This window comes from Marmota monax, unplaced genomic scaffold (assembly GCF_021218885.2).
Source record: "Marmota monax isolate L192 unplaced genomic scaffold, Marmota_monax_Labrador192_F-V1.1 WCK01_AAM20220418_F8-fsc00015, whole genome shotgun sequence".
Lineage (NCBI taxonomy): Eukaryota > Metazoa > Chordata > Mammalia > Rodentia > Sciuridae > Marmota > Marmota monax.
Window position 1 is genome coordinate 12,376,057 of NW_026692194.1, and position 11,811 is coordinate 12,387,867.

Genomic DNA, 11,811 nt, shown 5'->3' on the forward strand with positions numbered 1-11,811 from the left:
TGCTTAACGGATAATGTTGCACTTACAACCCCCATTAACAAAACCTGATTTTAAATGGCCTTTTTCTTTTCTAAGGGTTCTTTCTTCAGTGTTTGCCATTGTACTTACAACTGTTATTAAATACCAAATCAATATATAACTGTAACATTTCCTTTAAAACTAATGCTGATGAGAATTTGGAGTTGAATGGCAAAATGTTTATTACTTGGCAATACTTAATATCAGCCATAGAAATCCAACTCGTGAAAAGAGGCACCATTGTTTGATTTGTCTTTTAAAAACATTCATTTTCAACTTAGCTTTTAACTTTGTTTCTCCTTTAAAAAGTTGGATTAACATTCACTTTTCAGACTGATATATAAAAAATAAAAGGTGATTTTTTACAAGAAGTAGTAATCATTTTTAAGTCATAATTTTAACCAAGTGTCATTCTGTACCCTGGAGAACTACTTTCAAATGTAATTCCTAACTTCAGATTACTTTGCTCTTATCATACTGGGATGAGTATTAGAGGTTTGGGGAGAAAGTGAAGAGTCTGTCAGTTCTCTCAATCCCAAAATAGGTATAAATACAGTTTACATATATTGGCCCCCCAAATAGGCCAAAACCCAGTGGATCCCTGATAAAAGTATTAAGTAATACCAAGTTCTATATGTACTGTTTTTTCCTATGACATACATAACTATGATAAAAGTTTATAGACACAGTAAGACATTAATGCTAGTAACCAATAATAGAATAATTATAACATTATAGTAAAAGTTACATGAGTGTAATCTCTTTCAATATCTTATTGTATTCACTCATGAGATGTCAAATGATAAAAATAATGTGATGAAGTAAGGGGGGTGAGGTCAATGATGTAGAAATTGTAACAAAGCATTAGACTACTACTACCTAAGAATTACTTGAACAGCAATACTACAGTTATCCTAACACAGTTGATACCACTACAGTTGATCCTAACACGGTTGACCCACTGTCAGTCTGGTAACCAAGAGGGCTACTAAGTGACTAAAGGGCTGGTACAGCATAGATACACTGGAAAAAGAAATGATAAATACCCCAAGCTGGATGAGATGTGAGATTTCATCATGCTACTAAGAACAACACCCAGTTTAAAATTTGTGAATTATTTCAGGAATTTTCACTTTAATATTTTTGGACTGTGGTTGACCATGAGTAACTAAAACCTCAGAAAGCAAAACTGCAGAGAAGTGGGGACCAGTGTACTAGACTGCACAAAATTACAGACTTTGGGAGGCAATCAGACCTCCTAGACCTGTTTTCACCATCAGACAAGCTTCTCAAGGTCCTCAAATTGTGATTTTATTCCTTCATTTTATGTGCAAAGCAACCTAAAATTACTATTGTCACTATTGTCTTAGAAATACAGTACAGACTAGTTAAAAACTAACATGGAACCTTACAGTCAGGTAATCATTACCTTTATTTTACCTTTCAGTAACATCCCATTTGATTATGTACTAGAGAAAAGTATGTGAATTTTAATGACCCACAACAGGAATTCTTGTAATCTAAACCATGTCAGATCCTCAGTTAAAGAAGGCTTTTGTTTGATTCTAAGTGAAGTGAAAAAAAGTCAAATTTTCTGGTTTTTTTAACTAGTTTCTATATGACAACCAACTACATTTTTATAGGCTTTTATACTATTTCAGATGTCATAATTGAATGAGTAAAATCCTAGAAGTAGTGTAGTAAAATACCCTAAAGGACAGAAGAAACTTGTGGAAGTATGTTCAGATTTATAACCTCTGAACCAGATAATAAATCATTTTTAATGGCATAAAAATCAATGGAACACCCAACAACGGAGTTTTTATCCTTCTCTCCCATGTTTGTTTTAATTATCTTGTTGGGGAATCCTTATTCCTTAATCCCCATTTTCCGAAATAATAACAATTTAATATATTCCTTTTTTATTGTATTATGTACATTACCATGTGTAAATTTCACACACACTGTTTTTCAGCTTGCTTTTTCAAGTACAATAAGCATTCTAAAGATGTAAGCTAGCTAAAGCTAAGCGTTCCTAATTGTTTAAGGCATTCCTGTAATGACTTACTGTTATAGGAGATGGAAAACAGGATCTGAGTTGACTAAAACTACCTCAGTATGTCTTTTATATTTTTCAGTACTGAGGATTTAATCTAGGGGCATTTCACCACTAAGTTATAATCCCATACTTTTTCATTTTTATTTTGACACAGGGTCTCACTGAGTTACTTAAGGTCTCACTAAGTTGTTGAGGCTGGTTTCAAACTTGTGATCCCCCTGCCTAAGCCTCCTGAATCACTGGGATTACAGTTTTGTGCCACCTCGCCCAACTCCATCTTTTTTATTTATTTATTTTAATATTTACTTTTTAGTTTTAAGTGGACACAATATCTTTATTTTACATTTATGTGATGCTGAGGATGGAACCCAGTGCCTCAATGCATGGTAGGCAAGTACTCTACCACTGAGCCACAATCCCAAAACCAAAGATACTACTTTATCACTTTCAATTTTTTGATTTTTATTTCATATAATTTAAAATAGTGAATTGTTACATATTTGTACAGGAACACAATATAACTATATAATATGGTCATTTTTTTTCCCTCCAATACCTCCCCTTTCTCTCCCCTGTTCCTGCCTCCTGGTACTCACTTTCATTACCAGGAAAAAAAAGTGGGGAGTAGGGGATAAAATAGGGTACCAGAAATAAAATAAAAACTCCATGTCCTTACCTTCACCCCAAGGCCTATTTTCTTCTAGGCCTGAATTCTTAAAAGATTCAATAAATCTTATATATAATTCATTTTAAAAAAATAAAATTACAAGAAAGACAGTTTTCAGAAATACAGTTATTCGGAGCATTAATTTTTATCAAAATTTAGTATTATGGGATCATGTCCTGTCATCTTCACAAATGTAAGAAAGTCTTCAGGGCTCAATCCCATGGTTGCAGCATTGGTCATTGGATGAAAGTATACCTTTTCGTGTCCACCTTCCAGAAAAGCAGAATCCAGAACAAATTTTACATCTCCATCATCACAGAAGAGGGCCAGAGGTGTGGCACAGCCTTGACCAACTTTCAGTTTTTCAAGCATTACTGTTTCATCAGCAAATCGCAGACCTCCGCTCCCAACACCTAACTGTTTGGCAAGATCATTTAAATTAATTTGTCTATCATGAAGAACTGTCACCAACCAATAGTTTTTTTTCTTTTTGTCTTTAAGAAATAGGTTCTTACTATGTGCTCCTTTCAGATGCTGGATATGAGGCATCATTTCTTCAACTGTAAACACCTACAAAATAATCACATATATGAGAAGTTTAGGAATTAATATGCATATATACATACTTACACATTATGAAATATTTACAATCCCTTTTCTCAATTCCTCATCTTAGGATCTCAGGCAGTTTCTCTTTAGACCAGTGTTCCATTCCAAGGTGCAGCCAAGCATGCTCTCACATTCCAAAAAAAAAAAAAAAAAAACTTCAAACTTTGGGTATTAAAAGTAGACAGCTGCATAAGACTTGGAAACTTACATAAAACGCATCAAAAAAATCTGGCAATATGCACAGGTAAAGCCCAGCACAGTGGCACAACCTGTAATCCTAGCGACACCTGTAATCCCAGTGGCTCAGAAGGCTGAGGCAGGAGGTTTGCAAGTTCAAACCTAGCCTCAGCAATTTAGCAGACCCTATCTCAAAAAGCGGGGGTTGGGGGTTGGAATGTGGCTCCGTGGTTAAGCACCCCTCAGTACCAAAAGGTGGGGGGCGAGGATGTCAGAGACCATATGGAAGAGAGGAAGGTCAGAAAAACAGTCTTGATGTTGGATTTGTAAAGGTAAGGAATACTAATTTTGTATTCTAGTCTTTGGAGATCGCCATTTTAGCCATTATCGACTGTCACTTTTGGGTAAGCTTTATGCCCCTGCACCACTCAAGTTACACTAGTTTCAGGAAACGTACAAATATTCACATTAGTACATTAAACCATGTTAAGGGCTGGGGGTTGTGGTTCAGTGGTATAGTTCTTGTCTTCCACCTGTGAGGCACTGGGTTCGATTCTCAGCACCACATATAAATAAATGAGTAAAATAAAGGTTCATCAACATCTAAAAATATGTCTTAAAAAATGTTAAAATGTGCATATTCGCAACCATTTTTTTTTTGGAGGGAATGGTGATTTTTGCCATGCTGGTAAAGTGTAATAAACTGATAAAGTGTGATAAACTGATCCATGACTGCAAAATATCAACCCCTCACCTCCGGCTGTACGTAGGGGCCACTAAATAGGCGGTTTGGTGCTTTGTATCACTTTATATACACAAAGTGGACAAACGGACCACAACCAGACCGGTTAGATGCACAAGTTTTCCATATTTTGAACTAGTTCTCAACACAGTATGTGATCAAGTCACTCCAAGAAGAAAACAAGTTTCAGGACAACCTTACAGTCCTAATCGAAAGCACTCTGCTGTACATCACCCCTGGAACGCCTGATCTCCACGGCCTCGGCGGATGGACCTGCAGTGAGCGAGCACCTGCTCTGGCCAGGGCTATCCCTGTAGTCACGCCTAACGCGAAAGCCTCACCTCGGGGTGTTCCACGACCTCCGTGCGGATGGCAAGGGCATCGAGTCGCTGCTCCAGCGCTGCACGCAACTCAGAGCCCGCCATTCCACCGCCACGCCGACAGCCTGAGGCGGAAGTGCGGGAGGGATGACAGCCGAGCCGGAAGCCCAGTTGCGCACCTTCCGGAGGCGGGGCCGCGCCGCCCCGCCACTCTGCGCCAGCCTACGTCTCCACGCGCTAATGCCTGCCTGCGGCAGGGAGGTTACTGTATTCGCTCAGTGCCCGCAGATCCGGCCGAAAGTTTCCTGGGTCCGCACGTTTTTCGTTTAAATAGAATCCATTTCCATTGCAGCGCTAACCGGGACTCACTTTTTGCTTGGTAGTTTGATAACATCTTGGTGCAGTGTTTTCAGCTATACTGGCAAACACGCATTCACCACTTGAGTGAGGCATGAAATTCCACGTTAGGGTTTCACTTAGAGATTTAGATTAAGGCTCAAATATCATACGGAACCTGGGAACGTTCAATGTTTGTGTGGATGAGTTCGGGTAACTTCTCTTATCACTTGCAAAATGAGTCTTTACCAGGAGCCTTGGAAGAAGCTGCAAAAGAAAAAGAAATCAGGGCTGAATTTACAATTAATTTCACCCAGAACTGACTTTAGATAACACAATTTTCTCAGCTTTATCTGCCTCCTAGACTTTTAAGTTGTGGTTTTTTGTTGTTGTTGTTGTTGTTGTTTTTTAAGGTCCATGTTTGCTTATTTGCTTACCCCTCCCCCTTCTAGGCGCTGGGGGTTAAACCTTGGAGGACCTTGTGTGCTGTGCCTACCACTGAGCTACATCCCCCACCCCCACGCAGTTGTTTTATTTCTGATTATAGAAACAACAGGTCATTTCCCATGGCCTCAGTAAATTCAGATCAACAACAAAATCAATTTATCGCATTACACCGTTACAGGGCATTTGGAAAACAAGAGTAAAGATCACTCAAACTCCAGTGTTCCTATAATGCTATTGCTACTTAGGTCTGTCTTTCCATTCTTGTGCTTGTTTCTTTTATTCTTGTTGTTTTGTATAAACGAAAGTTTTTCAGATAATTGAAACCTTCATATATACACAGTTTTGTATCCTGCTTTTATCAGTTACAAGCATTTTCCTGTTTCTACACTGTTTTCCTATTTTAATAGATATGTATTAAATCATAGTTTTGTTAAGAGTTTTTATTAGTTTTTGTTATTTTTGAGGTACTGGGGTGGAGCTCTAGGCCTCATGAATGCTACACCAGTCCTTTTCCCCTAAGCTACATCCCCAAACCAGGATAATAATTTTCTTTATCATTTCTGCATTGGTAGACATCCTGTGTTAATGAATTCTAATATTCTAAATCGCTTTCCAAAATAATTATTCTTATTTATAATATATTAACAATGTATGAATTAACCCATTTTTCTACATTTTGGCAGATATATAATTTTAAAATTTGACAGACAAAAGGGACCATTTATTTTTTAATATGCATTTTTCTGATTATTACATATATGTATATATAATTTCTAAATTAAAATTTTATTTATTTAATTTTATTTACTTATTTATTTATTTATTTATTTATAACAGTACTTGGGATTGAGACCAAGGTGTTCCACCACTGAACTATATCCCCACTATTTTTATTTTTGATTTGAGACAAGATGTCACTAAATTGATGAGGCTGGCCTTGAATTTGTAATCCTCCTGCCTTACCTCATGAATTGCTGGGATTACAGGCTGTGCACCAAGCCCGGCTGTAATTTAATTTTCTTTTTCTTTTTTTAATAAGCATTTTTTTCTGATTACCCAGGACCTGGATATGTTTCCATGTTTAGTCTGTGGTCCTACCAGCCTGAATGCACCTGATCACATCTGTTTCCATGTTTATTATTTTATTTTCCCATTTGTGAACTAGCTTTGTTCCTTTCTTGACTCATTTATCCACTGAATGAATATTAATGGGTTTGATACTGATAAATAATTATCTTTCATTTGTCATATATCCTCCAAATCGTGTTTCTTTCATTCCAGCTTCCATCTACAGAAGTAAACTCATTTTTGTGTAACCAAATGTCACTCTTTTTAAGCTTTTTTTGACCTAAGTTTCTAAACTTAGGAGTTTAAACTCCAGCAATAGAATATTCAGACTATTTTCTGTTTTGTTTTCTTAAGAATATTTAATTATGGGGGACTGGGGCTATAGCTCAGTGGTAGAGTGCCTGCCTTGCACGTATGAGGCACTGGGTTCAATCCTCAGTACCACATAAAAATAAAGACACTGTGTCCATTTACATCTAAAAAAAAATTTTTTTAAAAGAATATTTAATTATGGGGCTGGGGCTGGGGCTCAGTGGTAAAGCGCTTGCCTAGCATGTGCAAGGCACTGGATTTGATCCTCAGCACCACATAAAAAATAAAATAAAGGTATTGTGTCTATCTACAACTAAATATATATATTTAGTTGACATATATATATATATATACATATGTATATAAAAGAATATTTAATTAATTAAAATGTATTTAAGATTTGCTTTAGCATATTAGGTGTGATGTGCTCACTTTTTTCAGTAGGTTTTGCCAAAAATGAAATTTGAATAGTAAAGATTACCCATTCCAAGAAATGGCAGACAGCCATTTTATTTATTAAACATATGTGTGATCACTGCATGCCTGTAATCCTAGCTGCATGGGAGACTGAGACCAGAGAATTTCAAGTTTGGGGCCAGCCCTCTCTCAAAAGCTTAAAAAAAGACTGGGAATGTGACTCAGTAGTAAGCACTCCCTGGTTCAATCCCTGATAACTAACACACACACACACACCCTGGTGTACACTAATGATTTGTTTTTGTTTTGTTTTGTTTTAGGTACTGAGGATTAAACCAAGGGGTGCTTTATCACAGAGCTACTTCCCAGCCCATTTATTATTTTTTATTCTGAGACAGGGTCTTGGTAAATTGTCCAGACTGGCCTCAAACTTGTGCTCCTTCTGCCAAAACTTCCTTAATTGCTAGAATTATAGGTGTGCACCACCATGCCTCAGCACTAATGGCTTCTTTAATTTTAAGTACCTGTGATTGAACAACCAAGTATACTGCAACCAAGATTTTACAACCCAAGACTTTTGTTATAAAACAGAGCTAAATAATCTATGGTGAAAGAACTATGTCACTGATCAACAAACAAAAAACTACTATCATAACTCAGGTTTAATGCAATATTTATTTGTTAAACATATGTGTGATCACTGCATTAAATGCTATCCTGAGTATAGTCCTTTGTCTTCAGAGCAAATACATTGGAAACAGTAATAATAGGAAATAGGTTACATTAAAAATTATCTACAGTGAACTGAATTAACTCACTGATTGGGTTAAGACTCTCTTACAACACAATCATTTCTCTTCTGAATCTTCTTTCATTGTCTCACACATGAGCTTTTGGGGGACATCATATCTAAACCATAACAGACATGGATTGCAGCAAGCATTTAAAAAAGATAGGTGGGCTCTTGGAGAGAAAGAAAAAGAGATCCTTACTAGATGGAGGCCCAGATATATGAGCATGACCAGACATGCTTGTCTGGTTAGATGAACAATTCTTCAGTGTATGCTTGTACCAGATCAACTAGAAGAAAAACATAATAATTTACATGTCACCAAGTTCAAAGATCTACACAATGTGCCCACACCTAATTTACAGCTAGTCGCCTTAACCAAAAAGAAACCTGAGGAGCCACATACATGGCCAGTGTGGATGTGGGATGAAGAAATAACTTTTTTTTGAGAGAAAAAACTGATGCAGACTGCCAAGATGAGGAAGTTGCAAGATAAGAAAGAAGCCTCTGAAGCCAAAGTACAGTTGCAGGAGGATTTATGAACCTTGAAAATACCTCTTGGTTTCCCCCATATTGTTGATGGAGTTCAAAGAGGAGGAAGATTAATACCTGCAAGCCTGGCCAGTGGCAAACAGTGGTAATGCAGAAAACCAAGCAGCAGCAGCCAAGGGTTCTTGTGAACAACAGGTGGATGGTGGACTTTGGAAAACAATTTAGACAGAGGTTGGGAGAGTCCCTGGCTGCTTTGTGGTCATGCCTGTGAGATTTAAGGGTGCTGGGAATCAACAGGGGCAAGACAGTCCATATGCTATATGTTATTGATACTGCACAACCTTGTGACTTAGATTGCTAGAAACCAGCAGGGGCCAAGAGAGAACCCAGTGTGCTAGGAGCTAACAGGGACCAAAAGAGAGCCCGAGTGTGCCAGGAGCCAACAGGGGCCAAGAGAGCCCAGATATGCCAGTAGCCAGAAGGGAGGAGAGACTTTAGGAGGTGTTAGAGCCTGTTACCTGTGAAGGTGTACCAGAAACAAGAGGTAAAGATGTGTGGATGTCAGTGGCTGCAGAGCCAGAAACAGACACTAATTTGATAATAATGCAGGACAAAGTAGTCAGTGAGCTGAACTACACACTGTTGATGATCATAGCAAATGAAGCATCCCCTATAATGATATGTACTGGCAGTTGTGCTGTGTATGGGGGCAAGTTCTATGGCAAGAGAACAAACCTGTTGGGTGACTCTCATACTTAAGTTTAGAGACCACTAGTCTTATTCAATAGTATTTTTTCCCCAGTAGCTTCTAGTTTTGAAATTATGATTAGAATGGTCTTTCCTACTCAAGTCAATGAATCACATAATTAACATTATCTTCTCATCTTTAACATTTAAACATTTAATCCATGTGGAATTTCCTACCATAAGAACTATAATGTTCTTGAGGACAGGAGCCTTACCTAGTAGGCACCCCTCAGAATTACATTACTTTCCAGGAGAGAAAGGCTTTGGGGATGAAAACCTTTTCCTTACCCTCTTAGGTTTATTCACAGAGATGTTTGAGTTAAACTAACAAAAGACATTATCAGAAGAAAAAAACACCATTTTTATTAACATTTACCTGAATAAAAGTTCACAAAAAAGAAGTCAAACTCTAAGAAGCAGTTAGATTTGGGGGCTCACGTAGCCTTTTAATAAAGGAAGTTTGATCTGAACAGAACTGTTTCATGTGCCATAATTTAAAATATCTCCTGGAAAGAAATCCTAATAAAATGACTGATTTCCTGTTTCACAGCTGGTTCATCAATTAAAATTTTAAAAAGGAGCTATTTCCTGATAGCTTATCATGGGAATTAAGAACTTCTGCTGGTGTCATCACTCACCAATATTTTGAGCAAAATTTGCTCCAAAACAAAACAACAACAAAACTCTAACAGATTATGTTACCATGATTCTATTTCTGTAAATATTCTCTATGAAGAGGGAATCTCTTGCCTAGCATGTGTGAGGACTGGGTTCAATTTTCAGAACCATATATAAATACATAAAGGTCCACTGGCAACTAAAAAAAATTTTTTTAAAAAAGGGGAGGAATCTCTTATGAGCCTATTCAGAAGCTTGGTTAAGGTGGTATTTCTCCCCAGTTAAATTATTATTTTCTGACTTCCATATTCTGTCCTTTGGAAGGAAAGCACTAAATCTAATTCATGAAACACACACAGAAACAGGAGAATTAAACTTCACCTCCTAATGGGGCTTATATACATATATTGTTTGAAATGCTGTAAGAAAGATTTGTCCATTTTTTATTTTTTTTTTTGAGAATTTATATCAGCATGTATGTGTATGTGTGTGTGTGTGTGTGTGTGTGTGTGTTTTCAACATTTTGGGTTGAAATCCAATACTGTTATTTTGCTGCTCAACTGTTTCTAGCTTAGTGATAGAGTGCTCACCTAACATGCACAAAGCCCTAGGTTCAATCCTCAGCACTATCAAAGCTATTCAGAGCTCTTCCAAGTTGGCTTTCTGTTCCTTTACTGTCCTCATTTTTTAAAAATTGTCATTTTCCCCTATATTTTGTTGTATAGCTTGAATTTTTATAGCATAAAATTAGATTATTTTCCGTTTAATATTGGGGGAGGGGAAGATATAAATACTACTTTGGTGTTCTACCAATCTATTTTCTGCTTCTCAACTGCTTTGCAAGGCCAGAGAACAAAGAACTACTTCTTGGAGAAAGTAAACTTCAGTAGATATTTGTAAATGGTAGGTCAACGATAGTAACTGGAATGAATTTCAACAGTTTTCAAGTATGTGAGTGTTAGGTTTAAATTAAAAGATCCCCAGGAGCGGGGTGGTGGGAAGGCTAGGGGGTAAGGTTTACATTCAATCACTGAGCAACACTTTTTTTTGCCTTTTGTTTGTTTGGCAGGGCTGGGGATTGATCCCAGGGCCTCCTGCTTATGTGTGCTCTCCACTCCCGAGCCACACCCCCAGCCCCAACCAGTAAGGCTTAGTACAAACTTTTGTGGTAGGCACCCGAAGGCCAAAAAAAAAAAAAAAAAGGAAAAAGAAAAAAGATGGGTGGGTAGAGGCATGAATTAGGAGGTTACATTATGGGAGAAATAAAGGAAAGCAGGCTTTTGAGTAAGTAAAATCTTCTATATAAGAGTTAACTTATTGAAGCCATTAACTATGGCAGTGTTCGATGTCAAAACACTTAACAGTCAGAGGCGGTGATGGCTGTGGTCAAGGGAACGGGCCCAAAGACACTCTCCTCAAAGTGAGGCATATAGGTGGGAGGTGGCTTAAAAATCACAAGAGTAAACACTTACATGAACTATGCGCTATTATCAACACTTTATCAAATCACTAAACCTTACTATGATCCTGTGAAATAGCTTCTGTCGTTACCATATTACAGATGAGGAAAGTGAGGCAAAGAAAGTTGACAAAACACCTCCGTACATATGGGAAATAAATCAGGTTAAGAACCCAAGCTCCCTGGCTCTACTATAAATTCTGTCCGAAATACTTCCGAAAGAACTCCTCGTACAGTACCACCATCGCCACCTTTCCTTGAACTTTTTCCTTTTTGTTAGTTACATGTGTCTTTGAAGGACAGCATTTTCTCACATTTCCTCGTTTAGTTTTCCCTCCGGTGTAGACACTGCAGCCACAAACAATCCCGGAGAAGCAGTAATTTGTTAAAAAGGGAAACGTGCAGCAGACGCGACAAACCACACGCGGTGGATCCTGGAAGGAGACCCCTGATTGCACCATCACAACACGTCGGACAGCCAGAGTTCGGGGCGACAGCGACTATTTAGAATTCGGGGGAAAACCACTTCCGGA

General features: G+C 37.7%; 1 protein-coding gene across 2 annotated transcripts; it reads right to left on the reverse strand.

Moving 5' to 3' along the window:
* Positions 1-2,865: 2,865 nt before the first annotated feature.
* LOC124078777 (prolyl-tRNA synthetase associated domain-containing protein 1) lies at positions 2,866-11,810 on the reverse strand. Of its 2 annotated transcripts, XM_046423869.2 has the most exons (4): positions 11,593-11,810; positions 8,165-8,252; positions 4,614-5,195; positions 2,866-3,314 (listed from the first exon to the last, which is right to left on the reverse strand). In XM_046423869.2, the coding sequence occupies exons 3-4, from the start codon at positions 4,695-4,697 to the stop codon at positions 2,883-2,885; spliced, it is 516 nt and encodes a 171-aa protein (XP_046279825.1). In that variant the 5' UTR covers positions 4,698-5,195; positions 8,165-8,252; positions 11,593-11,810; the 3' UTR covers positions 2,866-2,882. The 2 variants fall into 2 exon arrangements, with proteins under 2 accessions (XP_046279825.1, XP_046279839.1); XM_046423883.2 differs by lacking the exon at positions 8,165-8,252.
* Between the last annotated feature and the right edge of the window lies 1 nt (position 11,811).

Excerpts from the sequence above, each read along its gene's own strand:
- LOC124078777 (XM_046423883.2), bottom strand. The coding sequence starts at position 4,697 with ATGGCGGGCTCTGAGTTGCGTGCAGCGCTGGAGCAGCGACTCGATGCC. Across the intron at positions 3,315-4,613 it reads AGGTCGTGGAACACCCCGAG|GTGTTTACAGTTGAAGAAAT; the intron begins GTGAGGCTTTCG and ends ATTATTTTGTAG.